Consider the following 25,001-nt stretch of genomic DNA (forward strand, 5'->3'; position numbering starts at 1 on the left):
TGTGCAAATGTTAGATTTGGCGTTAGAGGAGATTTTTATGAAAAAATTTGAACTAAATTATTAATAGAGATATGTGCAAGCATCGGTGGTTCAGTGGTAGAATGCTCGCCTGCCACGCGGGCGGCCCGGGTTCGATTCCCGGCCGATGCAATCTCCTACTTTTTGTTCTTATGTCTCTTTGAAAAACTTAAGAAAACATTACAGGTGAAAATTGTTGCTGTTAATGGTAAATCAAGCATCGGTGGTTCAGTGGTAGAATGCTCGCCTGCCACGCGGGCGGCCCGGGTTCGATTCCTGGCCGATCCAAATCTTTTTTTCACAAAAAAAGAAGATAAAATATGTATGCTAGTGGTAGCCACGCAGGCTTTTTTCGGCTGAAGTTTATATTTTGGGCATGTATTTTTTTTTTCGTCTAGTAAAGGATGCATACCAGTCAAGAAATTGATATTGTTCTCTCATATTTTGAAAATAAAGAACTGTAATAAATACTTATTGTATATTAGTACCTGCAATAATATTTCATTGATACTACTTTTGTATGAAATTACTGTTACTAAATAATTTTTTCGGTAAGCAAGACATTATTTAGTGTAAATGTCACATTTGCATTCCTGAATTTCAATCGTTTGTAAATCAAGATAGTAATAAATATTTAATATTTACTAATTATTATTTTTCAATAACTATATTAGGCAGCATGTGTATATCGGACTCTTTATTTCCATATTAGAACCGTTATATTTGAAAGTGGCGATTTTTAGTTCCAAAAACACTATTTCTGGTTGACTTTATTCACGAATTATTATCACTTATTTTAATTTGATATGTTCCGAAAAAGCATATTACGAGCCACCATTATTTTTTAATATTCGTAAACAAAAAATATTATATTTAATGTTCTGCGAAATAATCCTCGAAATGAAGAAAAGTGGACTTTCAAATATAACGGCTCATATATCAACGCAATAAAGGCGTGGATTCACTTTTCACATGTTGTTTTTGGTGACAGTTTTGCATGCATTTAGAACACTACATAATGTTAAGGTCTTTATATCTGTAATATAAAATAAAATATTATTATTTTTGAATATTTATGTATGTATGTATGTATGCTTATTAAGGATAACTTTTACAAATTCAATTGAACACCTCTGCAATAATAATTATTATGTCAAACGTCTAACAAAAATATATTTCAATGGGTGTGTGCGCGTTTCAGATCAGACCGGAAGCGGCTTTTTTATATGATGCAATTCATTTATATGCTGGAGCTCTCCTGAATGCTCTGCGAGAGGGTCAGAATCCTAGAAATGGCACTTACATCATCGCTTCCATCAAGAACACTCACTACCATAGTGCTATGGGGTAAATATGCTACGTTTAAGTGCGCGTATACACGCTCATTGCTACGCCAGTGTTAAGTGATGGTCTTAATGCCTGAAAAGGTCATAGTCAAGGGTCGGTGACTTTCCACTTGACCCTGAAGCAGTTGAGTTTCCCTTTTAACGATTCGAGAACTCACCCCCATAAAACTTTGCGAAGGGGGTGCGAGGAAAACTCTCCAACGAATTTACTATTGACTTTCAACATCAAAGACTTCTTTGATGTAAACACACTTCATTGTATTATTTTAACGGTGGGATGGCGTGAAACTCAATGCTTCTTACGTGATTAAAGTGGCGTATTGTATGGAATAATCTGGTTTATAACGTCGTAGGTACATGGCTTATATGGATGACAATGGCGACGCTGAAGGAAATTATACTCTAATCGGATTGATGAAGTCGTCGGATTCTTTCGGTCTTTTCCCGATGGGTACTCTCACCAGAAAACAGCATAACGACAGCGCACTTCCGGTATGTAATATTTTATTTTATACAGTGAAATGTATTGTATCGAATACGGAACCTATTTCCAGGGAAAAATTTCGCGTGTACCAATGGTAAAGGAAGGAAACCCTCGCGCGCCGTCAACCTCATTTTCGCTCGACCGGTAATGTAGATGCGATTTCACCTGAAATGGCCCAGAAGCCTCCGAGTAAATAGTCGAAATCTCTCATACTCTTACATTGATCGAATCTGCGAGCAATTTTCACGAAAGATTTGACGAAACTTGATTTTGATGGTCGAACGAATCGCACCCTACCGGATGTGATGTCGTATCGTATGATGATCTATTCAATTTTTGTATATATAAAACTGAATTTAAAAAGGTCATCGGGTCGAGATGGATTCATTGAATATCGTCAATTTCTTTTACGCGAAAAAAAAATATAATTGAGATTTTTCCACGTTATAATACATATACAAATTATATTATTTTATTTATAAAATATAAAATAAAATCATTGAAGATTGACTGTTAAAAATTGACTTACAGCTACTGATTGATGTAAAAGATATATTCGTATACATATTGTACTATATTATGTATATTATAAAGCTAAAGCGTTTTTAAAGCAGGTCGGGGTAACACGCAGGTAAGATAAGAAAAGGACGCAGGAGAACTTTTAAATGTACTAAAGTTTCTTAGTGGGTGATTTTAAACCTGGGATAGTCGGAGTCGTAAAAAATCAACCGAATCCGACCCCTTTTTATTAATTTCTTTAATTAATAGAATTACGGTATGTGTCAGCTGGAGTCTCCATTTTTATTGTAAATCCACTAATAAATTTGAATTTAATAATTTCCCTATAAAAATCATGAATTTAAATTACATTATAAATAAAATCGTTGAATTCTACGTATGTATGTTGATGTGTTGTGAGCAAAACCGATTTCTTTTCCTGTCTCATATACATTTTTAATTCCATTTTACTTTCTTTTTTTAATAAATTGATTTGTTGTTGTATGAAATTCATATATGTATGTAAATAATTGTACCTACTTTTTATTACACCTATTTTGATACCAATTTTTAGTTTTTTTTTTTGATTCCTTTAATTTTCAATATAGTATTTTGAGCTATTACTTTCATTACCAGTGATTTTACACGTTGGCAAGAAAAGTCGATCTTATTTTAATCTTTCAAGTTCGAGCCATTGGTAAGAGTAAATTTTGAAGCGACTCCACAACCCTGATTTAAACTTCTTTTTTTTTTGTAATATGCAAATTTATTTGAAAAAATATATAGCTAAAGTCAAAAATCGTTTAGCAAAAAATTTGTGGATTCATTTTAGTTCTAATTTTAAAAACAGTAATATATTTGTTTTTTTTTAATCATTTTATGCGTTAAAAATTTTCTTGTACATACATATACATATTTATGTATGTATGTATAATATTTACATGATGGGAGATTTAGATTAAATCTAACATCAGGATATCAGCATAATATGTATATGGATGTATGTAGGTATTTAGTATAGTAGTGGTGGTATAAAGTTTGGGTTGCGAAACCCCGAATTATCTTAGATTTGAAAGCATTTTCATCAATCACCCGTCGCTCCATTCAATTTTGCGTCACGTGAGAAATGAACTGTCGAACTTGAACTGCCTGCGTAGATGTCGCGAGTTTTTCCGCGCTCCGCAACGGCTGGCAAAAATTCAAGCAAAAAACAGCTTCTTCCCTTTCTTTTTTCAACGAAATATCCATCCATTTTTTGCGACGATCACACACATGCGCGACAAAACTGAACTACTAGAATACATACATATATCGAAGGGACGCGGATGCGGGAAAGTGTCAGATGTATCCAAGGTCATTGTCAACTTAGTGAAATGGAGGGTGATGTGAGATTTCGGTGGTTTAATTTAATAAACCTGACTCTGGGGACACTTTGGCTGAGAAATTACATCTGTCTGCGTGTTTTGCTCGCGGGAGCACCACCATCAATCTACATCTCGAGCATCATCGCTCATTTTAATCGGTGGCCGTCACTCAGGTGGTAAACACTCACGCGGAATATTATACGGGGCCTTACATAATATGCATGTTTTAGTCATTAAAAATATCGAATCACCGTTCTCCGTTTTGGATCGATACAGTATCGTATATTTGATTGCAGGAGCTGAAGTTAATACACGAGATAAAGTGGCGGGGCAACGGACCGCCGATATCGGAGCCGGTTTGCGGATTTCGCGGCGAAAAATGCATTAGTGGGTATACCGATTTATTTTATCGCCATAAAAGTAGCTCGATTTGTTGCCTCGAATGTGTTTTCAACTTTGAATCGTCGTCGGTTTATGTGCAGCTCACACGGGAGAGATAAGTGCCGGTGTCGCTGGGGGTGTGTTGCTGTTGCTCGCCGTCATTTCTCTGGTGCTGTACAGGAATTGGCGTTACGAGCAGGAGCTGGACAGTCTCCTGTGGAAGTTGGACTTCAGGGAGATCAAAATCAGCGATGAAAAAGAAAACCCGGCCAATGGAGTTTCCAAAACGACCAGAGTAAGTATGGCGCATAGCTTCTATAAAAAGACCGACCAAAATAATTTGAATACTCATACCCATCAATATTCTACAATACACATGCACAAATGCAAATAGATATGATTTATGTAAGTGTATTATTTTGCATCGAAATCTGCAAATAGTCCGCGTACTATATCTAGAAGTGAGTAGTGTTCAAGCATGAGGTTAAGATATAAGAGGACTTGTAAATATGCCAGGTCTGATTATGTTATCGATTGAAAGAACATATGGTATGAATTTGACTAATTTTACCATATGTTTTTCATAGTAAAATGAGTTCAAGAAAGCGCCCGAAGCGAATGGAACAGTGAATACAACGATTTCCATAATAGACTAACTTATCTTACTCAAATCGTAAGCTTGATTACCAGTCAAATGGCAGTTTGAAATTGATTTAAAAGGTGCTATCGCGTAAAATTTGTGTAACTATTGAGAAAATATGTATCGGGCAGTATATTTTATAAATCAATTTACTCTAGCAGTATAGATTGGTGGTTGCGTTATTGCTAACTACCGACAGGTACCCGGCTTTAAGCTCTGAGTTGATCGCGATTGAAAACAATTTAGTCGGAATATTTGTGCAATATTGCTTGTGAGATTTGGATATTTGTGACTCCAATTCGATCGTTTCCTATCAGAGTTTACCTATTTATCTGATTTAATTGTTGAAACGGTTCCTCATCAAATTGACAAAACCATCCTACCAACTATTCGTCACCACTATTTGAACATGATTTCAAATTTATAATCTATAAACTTATACACATATGTACAATTTTAATACCATAGGTGTCGCTCAGGGGTAATACCCATAATGTCATCATGGTGAAATATAATTTTATTATATAATAAATTCATAAAAATAAATCATAGCTTTCTTGACTTTCAGCAGAATGGTTTTGGTTCAAAGCACTTAAATTAAATTAATATGTGGTTGGTAATAAGCATAATTGTTGGTTATTATTTATCAGAAATCCTATATTTAAGTACCTTAAAATACCAAAAATGGAAAAATCATGGATGTATGTATGTATAATATCATCGATTGAGGGTAAGGTTTGCCATACGTGACCATGCTTATATTAACGAACGGCTTACTTTTAGATGTGAAGCAAAATTCGTATTTGCACTCTAAATCAATATGCCTGATAATGGAATAATTTTCCATTTTAAATAGAGTTGCCAACATACAAGTAATAAAAAAAAGTATTTTTCGATTAATTTTATTCAAAAATCACAATAAAATCTCAACATTAAAAACAGAGGTTGCTTATAACGTTTAATATCTTTCAGACCTTTAAATTCCTAATTAAAAATCCTACGGACCACAAATGAATTTTTGAAAAATATATACATTTGTAAATTAATGATCAGAAAACTTTAATTTTATTTATTTGAAATGCACTCAGTGACGTATCATCAAAAGTACAGCCATTGTTTTAAGTTTTAAAATTGATCCCTCAATTTTTTTTAATTTCAAATTAAACAAAATATTTGAAACAGCCTAAAATTTAAAAAAAATCTGATTTAGAGAATTTTAAAATTAAAATTTAGAAAATTAATAAAAGTAAGTCCAAGTTTTATGTAATAAACCTTAATTTACAAAAATGATGGTCAAAAAATAGTCTATAATTTGGCGCCGCTTGCGAATTTTTTTTGTTTTGTACTACTTTTTAATACATATCACATATGTAATTGCAAATTTGCTCGTGCATTCACTTTCACTTTACATAAAAATAGAGTAGATAATAATAGAAAAATGTTATCTACTGAGAAGCGTTTTCTTTTACAAAATAGTGTTACGTGAATTAAAATATAAGTTTAAATTTTTTGATAATACCCTTAATTGATACTAAATAGAAAATAATAACGCGTTATACGACTTTCAATAATATTATAACTACGCACTTCAAACGCCCGAATCAAATCCTATTGCACATAAATGCTTATTTCATTATAAAAAAAATTGTAAATGCTTATTATCATTACAAAATATTTAACAGTCGGCTAAATCAAATGACAGAGTTAAACTAATAAAAAGTTTGTAAAAAGAGAATATTTTGAGATTGTTTAACAAAAGAAAGAGAACAAAAGAATTTTGTCAAAAAAGAAGACATGTTCTCTTGAAAAACCTAATTTAAATAAACAAAAGCCGACACAACATATGCGCATATTGGAAATAGTATAAATATGTACATATGTACAGTCCTTCAGCAAATTACTTCCGAACTCTGACAAAAATTCAGTTTCATTAATTTGATTGGATCTGAAACAACGCAACATAGGAACGTACGGGTCGACCGCTTTAATTTATATTTCGGTTTCCGGTCGCAAACTTGCGGAGGGACGAGCCGATTGTCCAGAGCACACAGGTGTCGTAAAGCAGTCGTTTCGCACTCAGACTCCCACGGCAGGTGCCCTCGTTGCTCATTTGGCCGTAGGATAAAGGTTGACCCTTTCGACCCTGTGATGCAATTTGAAATTCGAGTGTAATTTTCCGCGTGGTCAATTTATTCGCCACCTACGTCGGTTAAACGGGCCGCTTAAACGTTCATCTCGACGAACCAACTCCCCGGAAACAAAGGCTGGCTATTTAACACTGAACGTAGTATACAGTGTGTGTATAGAGTTAATATTTGAAGTGGAACAAAAAAAACTTCATTCGTCTTGTTCGAACGTGTTTTTCTAAAAGCTTTCATTAGTGTTTCACTTAACCCTTATACTGAGCCGCCGTCTAAAGACACGTCCTCAGGTCACGCTCGAGGTTAAGGCCGAACTGTCAGCGGTCGTGAACCTTTTATTGGCCAAAAAGTAAACGGGATAAAAATGGGATTGCATCGGCCGGGAATCGAACCCGGGCCGCCCGCGTGGCAGGCGAGCATTCTACCACTGAACCACCGATGCTTGATTTTCATCGGCATGATGATGTATTTCAGCGGTGGAAATGTATGGGTATTGTGCAATATCAATTGCCGAATGTGTGTATGAATGCGTCGTAAAAGTGTAAGGGCCATGTGTGTAAATTTCGTTCGATACGGTAGTGTTTGTTGTGGTCGTTAAGGTTTATGGCCACATTGAAATGGATTGGTAGTTTTATTACTTGTTCGATTTTTTTGAATGTCGTTTATAATGGAAAAAATTTGGATGAATAAATGTAAGTACAATTTATGTATGTTACTTACGAAGTATATACATACGTATGTAGGTTTTGGGAAAGATATAACATGTTTGTGATGGGAGAAGAATAAAGTCTGATTTGCTAGTGTTATTTTTCTATATGTAAGTATTCTCTTCATAATTATTTATTTTCTTGATCTTTTGCATGACGTTTCCTCTCTCGTTGCCTCAACTGCACATACATATGTGTATTTGGATTTTCTTAAATACCTGTGTATGTAGTTTTTCCAATATTTTCTAGTTGAAAATAAGAATTAGTACTTTAATGTTCCTTGTACGACTTTTGACAGCATTAAAATTGTATGAGAGTATGTAGTTATGTTCATTATAATAATAATTGAAAAAAAAAAAGATAAATGATTTCAATTAAACCAACACAATAGACTAGTAGTTAGCATAAAATGTTTTGAACACAATTGTCACAGGTTCAAATCCCACTGGTTTCTGCTGACCACACCTTGGATTTGTGACTACAGGTCGATGATTTCCTATCAGAGCTTACCAATTTATATGATTTTCATTGAAACGGTTCCAACAAATTGGCAACCTTATCCATTTTCCCGCAAATCTAGAGTTTTCACCGATCTCGAATTTCTCTGCATTGTATAAAAAGCTATAAGTTTACAAATTTGACCATAAATGTCTCTGTAGATGTATAATACTCAAATAGTATCAAATTTACAATGTTTCTGGCCAGGAAGATGTTAGGCCTTCCCGGTATAAATTAAAAATAAAACCATTTAAATGCCAGGTAATTTCAATAAATGGTTAATAACTTTTACGATATTTTATTTTTATTTTTTATTAAATACATACATACATACATAAATAATATGAGTCGCTATATTTGATAGTGGCGGAAGTCCAATATTCAGTTCCAAAAACACTATTTCAGTTTCACAAATTACTATCACTACTTTTAATTCGATATGTCCAAAATTTCGGGAAAGTAGAATAAACATACTACAAGTCACCAGTATTTTTAAATATTATAAAACGCAAAACATAATGTTTAATGTTTACGAGATATTTCTGAAAATAAAGAAAAGTGGACTTACTTCACTTACAAATAGCGGCTCGTATATGGTATGACAAGAATTACCCTCAGGCGACACATATTGTTGGATTTTTTTTTTTATAAATACTAACAATTTTTCAAATATAACAGGACATAGAGATATCTATGGACAATCAACAAAATTTTTGATTCATAGCAAATTTGTGAGAAATACATTATGTAGGTAGCAGTTTATAAGATTCAAGAAATTCGAGATGCTAATTGTTCGAATTTGCGAGACAATGAATGTTACATGATTTCAATTTAAATTGTCAGTTTTTCTGACAATTTAAACGTGACAACATGAACGGTCATTAAACCGGTTATTGATTCTTTTTTACGTATTTTTTGACAGACAGACAATAGTCAAGCAGTCAGTGACCCATATGATAACTTACTGATTATTTATATACTGGCCAAATCAAACCAAGTTACTGACCAAATAAATTCAGACTTTATTTTGATGCATTTTATTCAACTTTAACCGCGTGAATCCAGCTTGAAAAACATTGTTTGATAGCATTACTTTGCTTTCTGGCGGACTGGTTTTTGATATTTCGTGCTATTCACATATCTATTATGAAAACATTTATCAATTAAGAATGAATACGATAAATATTGCCTTTTATGTAAAAATATTGCAAAATTTACAGCATAAAATTATAATATGTATGTATACTAAATTGAATAAAAAGATTGTATCCTTAAGACCAGAATGCTAATCGATCCATTAAATAAGTTGTTTTTTTTTTGTGAATATTTTTAGATTTCGCCCAGTTGCTAATCGATTTTTAATTTCTTGGAGCCACCCTCGCTTCAATTTTAATTTGGCGATAAATATCGCGCACCGAAAAATTTGCTCGAAACGACCAATTTCACAGATTTCAATCAGAAAAAAATTCGTTCGCCGCCTACGTTCACGGTCCGATGCGATCTTCCCGGACGACGTGATCTGCATAAAAGCATCGGCATTTCGGGTTCGGGTCGGGAGCCGAAAACCACCAGTTGGCGACGACTGATTCGACCGGCGCGTGCCGGGACTGCCCAACGGCAAGTTCACAAGAGGGTGGCTCGGCACGTGCAAAAACACACACACCAAGATTAAGGACTATACAAAACACGAATCGAGTTTATATTTGATTAAATAATGCTTAATTTGCATACAGCCTGCGCAGCCGATGGTACGCACGAGCCAAGTTTCGTTGAGCTCCAATCCGGAGGCTGACTTCCGGTACTCGTCCATCTTCACCGAGGTCGGAGTTTACAAGGGGCGAGTGTTGGCAATTAAGAGGGTCCGCAAGAAGTCCATCGACATCACCAGACAAATGAAGAAGGAGCTCAAAATTGTAAGTCTTAAATTATTCCTCGTCCGTATTGTAGTCCGACTTGAGATAATCGCAATTAATTTTCAGATGAGGGACTTGAGGCACGACAACTTGAATGGTTTCATCGGGGCGTGTATTGACCCGCCAAATATTTGCATCGTTTCGGAATACTGCAACAGGGGTAGTTTGAAGGTTTGTGTTTATGTATTAAATGTATGTACGTAGTGTGATTTACGGTTATTGGAATAGGATGGTGATTTGATCGTTTCGGGGGAATGTGATGTTTCTTGTATAAATTCATTCATGATTCATAGTTTGGATTTTGGGACAGGCAATTGATCAATGGAAATCATTTCCTCTTATATATGTATGTGTATATATCGATTAGACACTTTCGGTTTATCAGATTGGGGAAACCAGGAAGTGCCGACAATTCAAGTCTAACGAAAATGAGTTATGAAAATTATCTGATAGTTTGGGGATTTTGTTTCATTATTCATATGTTTTCAATTGTTTTTTTGTTACTGCAATATTATAGCATTTTGAAATTATTACGATAATTGAATGTCACAAACCGAGTTTTATTTTAGCTCTTTGGCATATTTTATTTCAAGAAAAATATTCATAAAAAATTCAGTACATTAAGAGTAAAATTCTGTTTAAAATGTAAGTATAAAAACATGAAATAAAAATAAATTAAAAAATATACATACCTGTCTCGCATTGTCATAAATCAGAAGTAACAATTCAATGCCATTTTATCAACGATATCTTAACAGTACGAAGTTATTCCCCAAAAGTTTCCCTAGACTAATTATGTTACCCATGTACTACAGCTCGACCTTTGCTTGACATCCCTAACGATTATTTATTAACGTCATTCTTCTCAATCCCTGTTTCATATGATGCAATTACGGAATTCGTTATAATCAACTTGATATATAGGACGAGTGTAACTAAGAATACTCAACTGGGGAAACTATCTTGTTAGATTGATTTTATTTATCGTTTCATGTTTGCGATTTTATTTTCTACTTATGATTTTTTCTCACTCTTTTTTTCAACCTATGTGTGCTCTTCACGAGAAAATTCAATTATAATATTTGTATCAATTTGATTAAAATAAAAAAGTGGGAATTTTTCCTCTTAGTTAAGGCAAAAATGTTGAAACGGCACGACGGTTTCCACACAACTGTACGTATCAAGCTGAAAATTTATATTTGTATTATTTATGTACTTACTTGACAAGTTGATAAGGTTTTGGTTAAGTAAGCCGGAAGTAGTAACTTAAAAAAAATAATATTTCATTATTTTATTTTGACTTACTTATATCAAAATTGTTCTCATAGCCAAATATGCTTGAACGTGTATGTATGTACATACATTCCATTATCGAATTTTGTTTTTTATACTTCTTATATTCCTCAAATACAAATCGTGGGTTCGTCACACCCGATTTTTTTTTCTTTAGCATACATTAATTCCAGTAATCATAATTCATTTCAACTAGCGTTTTTATTATTTTTACGTTTTTTAATATGACGTTTCATTAATGATTTTAGGATATATTAGACAATGAAGACATTAGATTGGACAGCATGTTCATCGCATCACTCGTCGGCGACATAATAAGGGTACAATTTTCATTACTTTCGTATACATGTAAATGTAAGCAAAAAATATAAGCGTGAAAGCCTTCTTATTTCGGCGCAATAAAAATCGGTCGAAGGAGAACCTAGCGAAGCTCTGACAGGAGACAATCGAAATGCGAAATACGACATAAAGATAAAGAAATAAAAAAACGGCTAGTACATAATAATGCCGTGTCTGTGAGGTTTTATTTTGCATCTTTATTTTCCAGTCGTCAGTGTTTTTCACGGATTTTCCACGCGAGTATATTGTGTTTGAAAGAGTTCAAGTGAGTTCGCGACCCGCCGCGATAACTTTCACTGTTGAAAGTTCAACTCGTTGAACTTTTCGCTTGTATATAAATATAAAGACTCGTGTGTGTGCACTTTCAGGGTATGTCTTATCTGCACGAGTCTCCTCTCCATTACCACGGTTGTCTCCAGTCGTCTAACTGCTTGGTGGATTCGAGGTGGGTTGTCAAGCTCACTGATTTCGGAATCGAGGGTTTCAGGAAGGGAGAAGACGCACCATCAGATCCGGCTTTGATCCAAACAAAGCTCGAAGGTGTGTTGATTTAGCAGATGATATTTTAAATTTATTGATTCGATGATCGTAACGGTTATTCTTCAGGTTTGTTGTACCAAGCACCTGAACTACTTCGTGGTGGGTCCTTGAAGGGCTGTCCTAAGGGTGATGTTTATTCTTTTGGATTGTTGCTGTATGAAATTCATACAAGGCGAGGACCTTATGGTGATCTGCCTATTGGCCCAAAAGAAATTATTGCAAAAGTATCCAAACCAGATCCTGCGGAACCTCTTTTCAGGTATGTATCATTTATATATGTATCTACATATACATAGATGTGTTTTGATTTGGAAAATTTAGGTTATAATATATTGTAGTTATAAAAATTAGCGGTGTTTAACTCGTACTCGGTAGTTTACCATACATATAAACGTCTTCTGAGAGACCGCAATTTTGTTACATAACAAAACGTGGAGAACGTTGCCAAAATAAATGGAAAGTAAACTAAATCATTTACTTTATGGGTTTATTCAAATTTATCCGCAAAAGCAATTTAATAAGATTAGACGCAGCTACTATAATAATAATATATTTCTTAATAGGCTTCGTGATTTTTTTTAAGTAAGTATATAATTTTATTTAAATTTCAATACCGCCTATAAAACGGATGATTATAACGTATACTTATGTACATACGAATTATCAACATTTTGTATTAAAAAGCAAGATAAAACATGAACATCAAAATTAAGTAGGTACATACAAAAGTATTTGAACAAAATTGAACCTTTTAAAATTGCATGCATGTATAATATATGTATGTATGTACACACATTCACACTTAGTTGTTCCTTTGGAAGATTTCAATTATTAAAAATATAATTAATATATTGAATTATCATTTCTAGAATAAAATAATCAACATTTACATATATTTCCATAATACATACATAATATTTTGGCCACATTGTACAAAATATTTTCTCAGCTAAAATGCCTATTTATTACTCATACATATTGTACATATGTAGGTAATGTATGTATATATCAACACTTCATATGTATAATGTAAATCTATTTATAAGCTTTTTGTACATTAAAAATAGCATAAACCTACTTCCTACAGTATATACTCTACGTTGAAAACAAATTGATATGTATACATATATATGTACATATGAATTTGCTTGAAATGTTGTCTTCCAAAAAGCTTAATCGAATATGAAGTACGAAACAAACACACAAAAGGGAGATATTTGAAAAAAACATATTTAAAAGGTTTTCTAAGAAAAAGTAAGATCAAAAGGGGCGTTTTCTAAATTAATATTTGGTGAATTCTACCGTTGAGATAATTGCGTTCGTCAGTTCCCCTCGAGTGCTTTTTGGCTCGTATAAATTCGATATTATTTTCCTAGGCCGTCCCTGGAGCCGTTGGAAAACAGCTTCGACTGTGTGAGGGACTGCCTGAGGGAATGTTGGGCTGAGCAACCGGATGAAAGACCTGACTTTAAAGCCATTAGGGCTAAGTTGAGACCCCTCAGGAAAGGAATGTGAGTGTTTTTCATATATGTATGTATGTACACATTAAACGTATTCATAATCGACTGATATACCTCATGTAATTTTTGCACAGGAAGCCTAACATATTCGACAACATGATGGCCATGATGGAGAAGTACGCCAACAATTTAGAAGTGCTCGTCGACGAGAGAACGGATCAACTTCAAGAGGAAAAGAAGAAAACTGGTATTGTAGCACAATGTCGAGCTACACAATTTTCTTGGGTAAACAAAATTTTAACTTATTATATTATCGGTCAGAGGCTTTGCTGCTGGAGATGCTTCCGAGACCGGTAGCCGAACAACTCAAGAGGGGCAAGAGGGTAGACCCAGAAAGTTTCGACTGTGTTACGATCTACTTCAGCGATATCGTCGGATTTACTTCTATGTCTGCCGAAAGCACTCCACTGCAAGTAAGTATTATTATATGTATATATCTAAGCTCCAACTCAAATTTGGTTCAACTGTTTCGCTTGTTTCACTTCGGTCTCCTCTTTTTAAAGTTGCAAAGTATCATAACAAAAGATTTTCTGAAATGATACGTAAAAAAATATTTTTCTGTAATATTAGCTTTAGGTACTTTGCTTTTCGGGTGAGGATAAAGGAGAGTCCCAGAACTTTCTATCAAGATTCAAATGCAATAACGTTTGATGTACATACAGATACAAATACAGTGTACTCTCGATTATCCTGGTGCGGATTATCCGTGCTAGAAAATGATGAAATTTTTTCTTTTAATTTAATTAATTTTGAATGAAAATAAGTAATAATGGGATCATTGGGATATATGTTCAGTTATTTATTTAATTACTGTTTGCATTAAATTAAAATCTCTTACAAACACGCTTTTAACTCTTAAAAATCTCTAAGTAAGCGCAAAAAAACTATATTCGCCATAAAACAAAAACTTGCGTTAATTGCGTTAAACTCGCCAAAGAATCGAATTAAAGTTGGAGGCATTCACAAGAGATTGTGATAGTACTGGATGGCCTTCCAGACGAGGAATGTGAAAATATCATCATACGAAGATTTAGATTCAGATTTAGAAAAGCAAAAACCTATTAAGGAGACAGAATTAAAAAAAAATCCTGCTGATTATTATAACCAAAAAAGAGCAATGGATGAATAGAGATATCTTCCACGATTGGTTCAAAACTAAATGGGTTCCTTAATTAAAAGATTTTTTAAAAAAATAAAGGATTCCCACATAAAGCAGTGTTATTAATAAATAATGCATCTTTTCATCCGAATGAGACTAAATTAAAAACAAACGACGGCCTTATGGTAACTAAATTTTTACCGCCTAATGTTACAAGTCTAATACAACCTATGGACCAATGTATCATCTTCTCAAAACTATTGCTGAGGAAGATGATGACTTGATCAATTTCTGGGAAAAAAAGAGTATTTTGGATGCTTTACACGGAAAAGTAAAACCTAGATCAAAAGTCAAACCAATAACACTGGTTTGATCATGGAGAAAGATTCTTACAATAGATTTATCGGAAATTATAGGAAATAGATTTATCGGATTGTGAAGAGTAAGAGGCAAGTGATTTGTCAAAATTTGGATTGGGAAAACATCAAGGAGTGGTTATATCGCGATTCAAATGATCCGGGATTTTAATGCAGAGTGATGCAGATGTAACAATAGAAACGATATCAAAAATCGATTGTTCGGATTATCCGTATTTTTCAATTATCCAGACCTGACCCCAGCATTAGCACGGATAATCGAGAGTACACTGTATACAACGTATATGTATGTATGTATGTAATTTTGGAATAACATAAAAGCGACGCGCATTTGGAGCTGATGCAATCTTATGAAATTTTTGGATTATAAATCCGAATCCTTTATGATTGACAAATACTATTGTCGAAGTTGAGAGATAAAAGTTTGAAAGTGTAGTAAAAGAAATTTAATTTGAAGGTCTAACGCTTGTGGCTACGATCGTTAAAATCTTTTGAGAAATCCAACTATGTATGTATAAGTATGTAGAAATAAGAGTGAATATTTACTTAAATCGCAACACACTCTAAATTTTCAGGTAGTAGACTTCCTCAACGATCTATACACGTGCTTCGATTCCATAATTGAAAGTTACGACGTGTACAAAGTGGAAACTATCGGAGACGCATACATGGTGGTAAGAATTTTTTTAATATTATTTTAAGAAGCGTATTACTGACGTTTGCCAAATTTGATTATGTAAATGAACATACCATATCTTCAGATAGTGACCGACTGTGGACAAATTCCGTGACGGTTCTTGACCCATAATAAGCTCCAAGTTCTTATACATATGTATGTTCAAATTTACGTACAATGTATTGAACTGGGATTTCAATTACGCACGACCACTTGCTTATGTTTTTGGTATTATTTTTCGTTCGCTTTATTTATGTTCAACAATACACTAGGCGTGTGTAATAAATTCGATTTAATATGGAGCTATCGGCGGAGAGGAGCGTGTGAGTGTTTTGCGAGACAGTAAATTGTCTCGCATCGTGACTCCTTTTCATTACGCGACATCAAAGTAAAACCGGCCTCGTAAAATTTCTGCGGTTCTCATATACGTTTACAGGTGTTTCGTCGCGTTTATTGCTTTATAAATGTGTATATGTATTACTTTATATCTTTATGCACGAACGAATTCGTAAAATTCCATTTTTATTCGCGATACGTTAGCGGAATTGTAAATAAAACTTCGTGTACAGTAACGGTCATTGTATTGGAATTGCGCCTTTTGATGGGTACGGTTTCTGATTTCCCGAACTTTTTCAATTCCTGAAACGGAGCTCCCGGAATTCCTGGACATATGTATGATGTAAAAATTTTTTTTTCAATTCAATTTATTTTTTATCAGTATTAAATTTAAATAAATATAATATATTGCCACTTAAAAAAGTAGCAATATATCTATTTAATGAATAAAATGTAATAATAAAAACAAAGAATCCTAAATCCTAGTGTTTCTAGATTTGGTACAAATATTTCCAGCAATAGAAAAATCTCTTTCAGTTTCGGTCGAAGCTGTTTTTATAGTTAAAAGGGACGAAATTTTTTTTTTGTATTTGATAACACAGTATTTAACTCTTCATTCATCGTCAAACACACAATTTGTCATCTTTATCAGAATCTAAAAAAGTTTCTTCCATTATGGAATCGTCAATTCGAGGATTCACTCTTAACATACATAATAGTTCCATCGTAGGATATACATTCGCGTTTATTAAACCATTTAAAGAGCGTTTTGATTGAAATATTTTTCCCGGGATTGAGATAAGAATTCCCGGGACACGGGACATTAAAAATTCCGTTAGTTTCTGGGAATTTCTGTCCCGGGTCGACCCGGGCAGAAACCCTAGTGCGATATGTTAAGTGGAAAATTGAAATGAAATATTTTAGTGACGTGTACGAAAGTCACCGAGTCATATTTTACACACGCATATTTATACCATTTAATTTCAATATGTATGTATGTATGTACATATGAGGTATATGTGTACATATTAAAATAAAAATAAAAATAAAAATAAAAAGTAAAAATATAGTGGACAAGTGCATTAGGCCAGTTGTAAAAAATGCTTTTAACTTATAGAAATTACTTCTTACTAGGAATTCCTCTGTCATTCACTCTTGTCGCAAACACATTGAATAGTACGGCATGCACGTGCTCGTGGTGTTTAGCTGGGAGGGGCGTTTCTTCGGGTCATTGAAAATTATTATTTTTAATAATTAAGTTTCTTCTACATTTCTACAAATATGGGAATCACCATTATCGATCACTGTTAAGCCTTTGTCAAACCGTGAACAAAATATCACCGAAAACATTCGATCAAAATATCACGAAAAAACAGGAGGTTAGTCTAGGGAAGATCGCGACGGCACAGACTAAGCATGCTGGAGTTTATTTTTTTGCATGTGCAAAACTATCTAAACAAAACACGTGCCGCGTACGATTGTGTGTATCTGTGCCTTTACTTTTTCTACCTTGAGTTACTTATTATTTAAAAATATATTAAATTGTCTTTTAACGTGAATCGGTTTTTCGAAAAAAGTAATTTCGTCGCGTTGTTTTATCGTTTCCGTTTTTTTTTTAATAAGTGCATCTTTTATAGGGAACAAAGCTCATGTTATTTAAATACATTTTCAATGCTCGCGATAGATAAAAACTTCCAAACAACTTGAATTATCGCAATGTGCGGTCCAAACGATAATGAAAGGATACAGTGAGACTATTTTTATTTAAAATCAACCAATAATAAAAAAAATAACGCTGTGTCAAGATTTCCTTTAAACTACCATGTCTTTAAAAATCTCAAAAATGGACCTTCTGGGCTAGCTGGAGAAGTAAAAAGGAAATGAAATATAAAATTTCCTTGCAACTCGTAAAAAGACTTCTGACAGAAGCTGAATTACAGGGTTGCATGGTCAGAGTCAAAAATATGTACATATGTATATAATTTCTGAAAGTTTTCAAACATCTTTCACATCAAAATTGTATAAAAAAAAATGTTATAAACTTTTGACTGTTATTTTACATATGTATACTATACTATAAACATTCACGGTGCATAAGAATAAAAATGCATAAAAGTGACATTACTTTTCGCGTACGATTTGTTTAGGCTTTACTTTTCTCATAATTTAAGACTTCGGAACGTTGACACTACTAGGGTCTTTGCAAATTCATCCGACAATACGAAATAGGGATTTTGACGCGATCCTCGCGTGACCCAGTTACAAATTTCGGTCTTGGGTTACATCGGAAATGCAATATTGAATGTTTAACATTTGTGTCGATCCATCTCCACCTCATCGCACACATTCTATAATAAATTTCACTTGCAAATTGAACTAAGGGTGGAAGCGACTCGTCTCGTCAATGGTACCTGTCATCGTCAGGGATGTACACCATACCGCATAATGTTACAAGGGTAGACCCCCATAATCCCACACAATTCTGAACTGGTATATGACATTATATTATACATGTGACGAATGCTACAAGTACGGGAGCGTGGGTTTGCATACGAATATCTCTCCATTTCCAACAATTTATAATATTACTATCATGTTGTGGAAATGTTCCGAGAAAATGTATTGTACTATAAGAAATCTTATATTTTCTATTATTCGAATATCGTTCCGCCTATTCCCGCTAATTCCTCAAAAGGGCGTATGTGTGGGATAAATTTATATGTACATACCGAGGAGGTATCTGAAACGAGAATGAGGGGGAAAATTCTGCCGCGTGGAAAACCTGTCGGAAAATTGCACGGTACAAACGTTACCGAAACCGATGTGTGTGCAAATCGATCACATCTCGCACACGTGTCTCGCAAATAAATAGGAATTGTGTGTGTGAAAAACGGGTCCTAAATTCAAGGCGTGTGTAATTCGTTAAATTTGTGTAATATGTACAAATTCTATTGATGATTGATACGAATTATAGTGTATTCGCATTAAATATGTGTACCTATGTATATAAATAAGTGTATCTATATAATTAATATGGTTCAACGACAAAACGTCTAATGACACAAAGTCTACGACATAATTTCTACGGACAATATGATAACAAAACATTAATATTTGCATATGTTCAAAAAGGATTATTTTAACGAATTAAACGTACAAGTATTCAATAAAACGTGTGGTGACAAAGATCTACAGTTCTACGTTCTACGTTCTTTGGCTTATTAATAAACATCTACATACGTTCTTTGCATATTAATAAACAAATATTATAACAGCCAGTTTAAATGAAATGTAATCATAATATATGTATGTATGTATGTATTTATTTTATATTATTTCAATCAATCATTCACACTCGTCTTAAAAGATTACCTCAAAGCCACGACTGTGGTTTACAGATTAAGAATTATTAATTACTAGTGGTTTTACCCGGCTTCGCTCGGTTTTTTGCTATATAAACAGCTTAAACATGGCTAATCTATGAGTAAAAATTAATTTGTTTTTTATTAAATTTATTTGAATCGAAAAAAATATATATTCAACGGTATCGGTATCGTCATCATAAAAACTTTGATTTGTTTACGAAGCTCCCAACCAAACTTTACATAGTTACATACAAAGTCTCTTTCGAAATTATATATTAGATATACATATACACGTATACACCCATAAAAACGACATCCATGATCAAATATTTTACAGAATTATTGTAAGTATTATACCACAGATATATCCACAGATAAAAATTTGCAGTGGTTACACAAATCAGAAAAATTTGAGTTGCTGGAAAACTCGGAAGGATCTGGAGTCACATATCCAAGGTCTGGTCAGCAGCAAGCGGTGGGATCAACCCTATGACTACTTTATTCGAAAGCATTATATGCTAAACACTAGTCTATGCTGTTGTTTAAATAACAAACTCTATCGAAAGAACTTTCTGATTTTTCGTACGTGTATTTCGTTCAAAATATTAATACATACGGATCATATAAATACATATGGATACAGAAGATGCTCACGAAGACATGTGTCTCTATATGTTATTACGTTCATTCGTTCGCGCCCTGTGTCTCAGTGTGCTTCGTGTGTATTAATTTGATGCATTTTTTACTTTGCAACTTTGCTCTAAACCAAATAGCAAGATTTCTAAAATATTACCTGGATTTTTCAGAGATAACAAATCTATAGCACAGGTTAAAGATAAGGATAACGGTAAATTTGTATGTATTTTGTATACGTCGGTACAGATATACACACAAGAGGAAAATCAATATTCATATATGTATGTCGAATGAGTTTTCTATGTAGACGATTCTTACCAAGATAATATATTTAATTGCGTAATTAATCAATTCACAATTTCCTTTTACTCGAACAAACTTTGAGATTGAATGAGGCGACTTTCATCATTTACTATCTACGTATCTACCATAGTAACTTGTACGACATTGAGTATCTAATTACATTCGCCAGCTGAACAAAGCATGATTTACAACCTAGCTTTATTACAGTGGCGAAACGTTAAACGTTTCGCTCTTCCCGAGATATTAACAACTAATTTATTTTTGTCTCGTTTAGGTGAGCGGATTGCCGTTGAAAAATGGCGATTCGCACGCCGCCGAAGTCGCCTCCATGTCTTTGCATCTTCTTTCAGCAGTCAGAAGATTCCGCATCAGGCACAGACCTCTCGACCAGCTGAGATTGCGCATAGGAATTCATTCAGGTATTATGTTAATTCGTACCGTCGTATATTTTGAAATATATCTCCAAAGTTTGGGTACTATATACATGTATATATATTTCGGATTTAATTAGGGCCTGTGTGTGCTGGCGTTGTCGGATTGAAAATGCCGAGATATTGCCTATTCGGTGATACTGTCAATACTGCCAGTCGCATGGAGTCTACCGGAGCTCGTTAGTGTCGTATTATGTTACACATATGATTTGAATTTGGATTTGGGATACGGAGCGATCGTGAATAATGGTCTTTGTGTGTTTTGCAGCGCTGAAAATACATTGTAGTAAGGAATGTAAATTATTGCTGGATCGGTTGGGTGGGTACCAGTTCGCTGAACGTGGAATGGTTTCGATGAAAGGAAAACTGGATCAATTGACCTATTGGCTTATCGGAGAAGACCCGTCCAGAGGCACGAGAAGAGAACCGATCCAACCTTCGCAACCGCGAAGTTCTCTTAAAAACAAACATCTTGCAAAGAGTCCTCTGTTCAGGTGAGAGAATTTTCGGGGAAAAATAAGTCCTCCCCTTTTCCCAGACAAACTAGAAGTGAATTCTTCCCCAGGTGCTAAAGTTTACGATGCATATTAGTTGAATGAAGTACATATGTAAATGGCCGAAAAATAGTACCAATTTTTATAGGCAATTTTTTTGTATACAATTCTTCTTTTAAAATAATTATTTCTTATTAAATTGATGCTAATGAGAACTTTTTGAACGTATTGTGTGCTTATTAACCGTTTCATCATATGGTCAAATTATTGAGTTGATATAATTTGCTAATTTCTTTCCATTCTCTACATTTTTATTTACATATTCTAGGCTTTCATCTATCTACAAATGTACATATTTATTTATTTATTTTACAAATTTGCCATTGTGACATTACTAGTAGTTCCAAGTCATTGCTATGGCTAAACAATAAAATACACAATGAGAAAGAAATAAAACATAATAAAAAAACAAAATTACCATAAATATAAAACAAATACAATAATATAACAGGTGACGATCTCAAATCGATCAACTAGATCAGCATAATTTTAGATTAAACAAATTCAAGTTAATTGAAATCTGGTCAAGGACTTTGATGCCCCTGGCAACAGGCGACGAAACCATCAAATTGGTACGTGCCCCAAGGGAAATAAAAAGTAAATTGCAATATTTGATTTATCTAAGTTGGCTGGGAATATACATAAAAGCTCAATTCTGCAAAAATTTGAGGATTGTTCAATAAACCAACCAGTAATTTATAAAAATGTTTTCCCAAACATACTCTACGTCGTGACTCGAGGGAAATATAACCTAGTGCTCCCAATCAGGTAAGCACTCGGATAGATCTAAGGATAGCGACAGTGAACTATCATTTAGATACATATGTACATACATATATCTGAGAAACCACTTCTGTACTCTCTCGATTTTCAAACAATGGGCCCTATCACTAGGTCTCCATATAATAGAAGAAAACTCAAGAATGCTTCGTACCCACGAATCATAATTATAGGATACGGATTTGTTAGGTGGCTGTAGGTGTGTGTTAGGTTCTAATTCTTCAGTAACTTTACATCCCAGATACGGATATATAGGATATGCTAAGTGTCTGAAGAATCATAATAGAAAAGGTTAAACTATGTAATAATGAAAAATCTTTCTTCAATAATCAGTTTTTTAATTATCACAACTTGCCATCAGCTATAGATAGCTATGTAAATAGGAAACTTTTAAAATGTAGGTTAAATAAATACAGCGAACCTATTTGCCACGCGCGCCAAGTTAGTTATGCTTAAAGTACGCAATGATAAGTTTGATGATAGATAATGACTTTTGTTTGGCATGCAGCAAGTTTTCAAACTTGAAAGTAGACTTTTTGAATGAGTTCAAAAAGGTTTGTTACTGTTGTTTTAGTTACTTTCGAGATCGGACTGCATACATATGCATGTATAAACCATCGATTCATTTTAACCAGTTGCTTTAAAAATAAGTTTGTGATTTCAGGTGTTCCAGTTTGGAGTCGCCGAAAAAGTTAAGATTTGCTTCGGGAAATTTGCTAGAATTTCATAATAATTCTTCAAACAATCATCACCATTATGATGGCTCGTTGCATAATAAAGACCATTTGATCGATGTAAGTACCTACGAAAAATTGAAAAAACTGTTTTCGGTGTTTATTAACGGCTATTGACAATATTAATTTGACTTTCCAGAGAGCAAACAATCAAAGTCCTTGTAAAAAATCGTCTGGTTCACTTATATTGGAATCGTCTGAAGGATGTTCTGAATGTATTCGCACTTCGAGCACGTCATGTCCTTGTATCGAACACATGGCTGGTTCGACAGCAACCTTGGCTCAATCTCAATTGTGTGTTTTCCCACCGTTAGATCAGAAGAAAATCAGTGGACCCACGACTTGCTTTCAGAGTGTGCCAGCTCTAAATTGTAACCATTTGCCCAAAGCCGAGGACGTGTGCATGAACCGATCTGCGCCAAATAGTCCTTGTGCAAAGTATTGTTTCGACCATCAAAATCGAAAGTTGAGTAACGATAACAGCAGCAGAGTGTTTCAAAGAGACGGTGACGTGTGCAGAGTTATTTTAATCGACGAAGATAACATAGCCACCGAGTGGATAGATGATGATAGCGAGTTTCAAATTCAGGACGAGCTGAATGTGCCACTTTTGGGCAATTGTGAAAGTAAAATATGCATGACGCACGCTAATTCGACAGATTTTGGCAACAATTTGAAATAGACAAATAGGTATTTATTAATGTATTAAAAATAATTTAAAAATTTTCTAATGTGACCGTTCATGTGGACAATCTTACTAATACAGTATTAATTTTACAATTTGAATAAACAACGAGAAATGGATGTATGATTGTTTATTGCATTTATATTATATGTGTAAATGGTATTGCAAGTGTTTATAATATGAAATAAGGTATACATTAAGTTTGGATTTGTATCAATTAGTTTTAAGACATATTCTAGTCATATTTCAAATCTGTGACGATGTAATAATATTATTCTATTTATTTTTTTCAGTATTTATTACGGTTTAAGGCTTGTGTACTTTGTAATATTTACAAAATTATACGATATATTATTTTAATTTTAATAACAAAACTTCATACAAATGCACTTTTATTTTGAATAAATAAATCTTTTCAATCAAACAATGAATTAATAATTATATTTAAAAAAAAAAGTTGAATGTTATGAAGTGATCCAAGTATAAAATTTTTTTCAAGAGGTAAATTAAAGCAATTGAATAGTGAAATAGAAAAAAAACCATGAAACCTCACAAAGAAAAAGTACGTGCTGCATTTTTTAATTTATTGTTTGCAAAATCATTAAGAACTAGTAATATTACCTAATGTGTGTATTAATTAAAAATAATAATAAATTCTTTGAGACTTTCATGCTTTTCCATTTCATTTCATCAATTACATTCTCATAAAATTAATTCAGCTAATTTTCAACCCAAATTCTTAATTGAATTGTTTTGTTTGCAGATATGTTTGTATAAGCTTTATATATATTTCAACGCAGCATCTGTGTGCGAAAAGAAAAATATAATCATAATTTTAATGCATAAGAAACTCTAAAAAAGCTTGTAAAATAGACATCTATGTACGAAAATATAAACATTTATGAGAAAAAGTTTGCGTCCTCGCTAAGCACCAATAGATGTCTCTATACCGACGAAACAACAAAACAATGAATCTCAGGCGCTGCCGAAGCTACACGAACGACAGAGATAACGAATGCTTTTGAAACGAAAGTGCGAGCGAGACAAACGCGCAGTCGAAAAGTTGCGGTAGCCAACAGCTCGGGGCAACAAGTTTCAATAGTTAACAACAAGTTTTCGTTGGAGAGTGCCGCGTGCTGCTCTCGCGACTTCTCAAACGTCAAACCGAACGTTTGACACCTCGCGCCCCTTGGAGCCACTGCCCCCTCATCACCCACCAGGTAAAAACCCCCCCCAATTAAACACCCAACATCATAACAATAAATTCAAATATCATTCTGACCCCCCCCCCTCTCCCTCCCACCTCCCTTCCACAGGCAAAGTCTTATTATAAAACCTAATCG

General features: G+C 33.8%; 2 protein-coding genes and 3 non-coding genes across 6 annotated transcripts in view; 4 read left to right on the top strand and 1 right to left on the bottom strand.

The window, feature by feature from the left end:
• LOC143909106 (guanylate cyclase 32E) overlaps nucleotides 1–23,655 on the top strand; it is a 31,648-nt gene extending 7,993 nt beyond the window's left edge. Inside the window, exons 7-24 of the mRNA XM_077427007.1 lie at nucleotides 1,220–1,365; nucleotides 1,718–1,856; nucleotides 4,007–4,097; nucleotides 4,193–4,386; nucleotides 9,811–9,990; nucleotides 10,057–10,161; nucleotides 11,532–11,603; nucleotides 11,991–12,162; nucleotides 12,229–12,421; nucleotides 13,539–13,673; nucleotides 13,757–13,869; nucleotides 13,944–14,095; nucleotides 15,734–15,832; nucleotides 20,749–20,893; nucleotides 20,986–21,084; nucleotides 21,174–21,399; nucleotides 22,904–23,005; nucleotides 23,130–23,655. Coding sequence (XP_077283133.1) covers nucleotides 1,220–1,365; nucleotides 1,718–1,856; nucleotides 4,007–4,097; nucleotides 4,193–4,386; nucleotides 9,811–9,990; nucleotides 10,057–10,161; nucleotides 11,532–11,603; nucleotides 11,991–12,162; nucleotides 12,229–12,421; nucleotides 13,539–13,673; nucleotides 13,757–13,869; nucleotides 13,944–14,095; nucleotides 15,734–15,832; nucleotides 20,749–20,893; nucleotides 20,986–21,084; nucleotides 21,174–21,399; nucleotides 22,904–23,005; nucleotides 23,130–23,655 — 2,889 coding nt within the window. The remainder of the gene's footprint in view (nucleotides 1–1,219; nucleotides 1,366–1,717; nucleotides 1,857–4,006; nucleotides 4,098–4,192; nucleotides 4,387–9,810; nucleotides 9,991–10,056; nucleotides 10,162–11,531; nucleotides 11,604–11,990; nucleotides 12,163–12,228; nucleotides 12,422–13,538; nucleotides 13,674–13,756; nucleotides 13,870–13,943; nucleotides 14,096–15,733; nucleotides 15,833–20,748; nucleotides 20,894–20,985; nucleotides 21,085–21,173; nucleotides 21,400–22,903; nucleotides 23,006–23,129) is intronic.
• On the top strand, nucleotides 80–150 carry TRNAG-GCC (transfer RNA glycine (anticodon GCC)). Its single transcript has one exon. It is a non-coding gene; the product is annotated as a tRNA-Gly (tRNA).
• On the top strand, nucleotides 236–306 carry TRNAG-GCC (transfer RNA glycine (anticodon GCC)). Its single transcript has one exon. It is a non-coding gene; the product is annotated as a tRNA-Gly (tRNA).
• On the bottom strand, nucleotides 7,244–7,314 carry TRNAG-GCC (transfer RNA glycine (anticodon GCC)). Its single transcript has one exon. It is a non-coding gene; the product is annotated as a tRNA-Gly (tRNA).
• Nucleotides 23,656–24,709: 1,054 nt separating the features above from the next.
• The window catches only part of LOC143923064 (receptor-type guanylate cyclase Gyc76C-like), a 77,488-nt gene continuing 77,196 nt past the window's right edge, over nucleotides 24,710–25,001 (top strand). Inside the window, exon 1 of one of the 2 annotated variants that reach the window (XM_077446560.1) lies at nucleotides 24,710–24,878. The gene's annotated coding sequence lies outside the window, so the exon portion shown is untranslated. The remainder of the gene's footprint in view (nucleotides 24,879–25,001) is intronic. The other variant, XM_077446558.1, reaches the window with a different exon arrangement.

Source organism: Arctopsyche grandis, chromosome 3 (genome assembly GCF_051622035.1).
Source record: "Arctopsyche grandis isolate Sample6627 chromosome 3, ASM5162203v2, whole genome shotgun sequence".
Taxonomy (NCBI): Eukaryota; Metazoa; Arthropoda; class Insecta; order Trichoptera; family Hydropsychidae; genus Arctopsyche; species Arctopsyche grandis.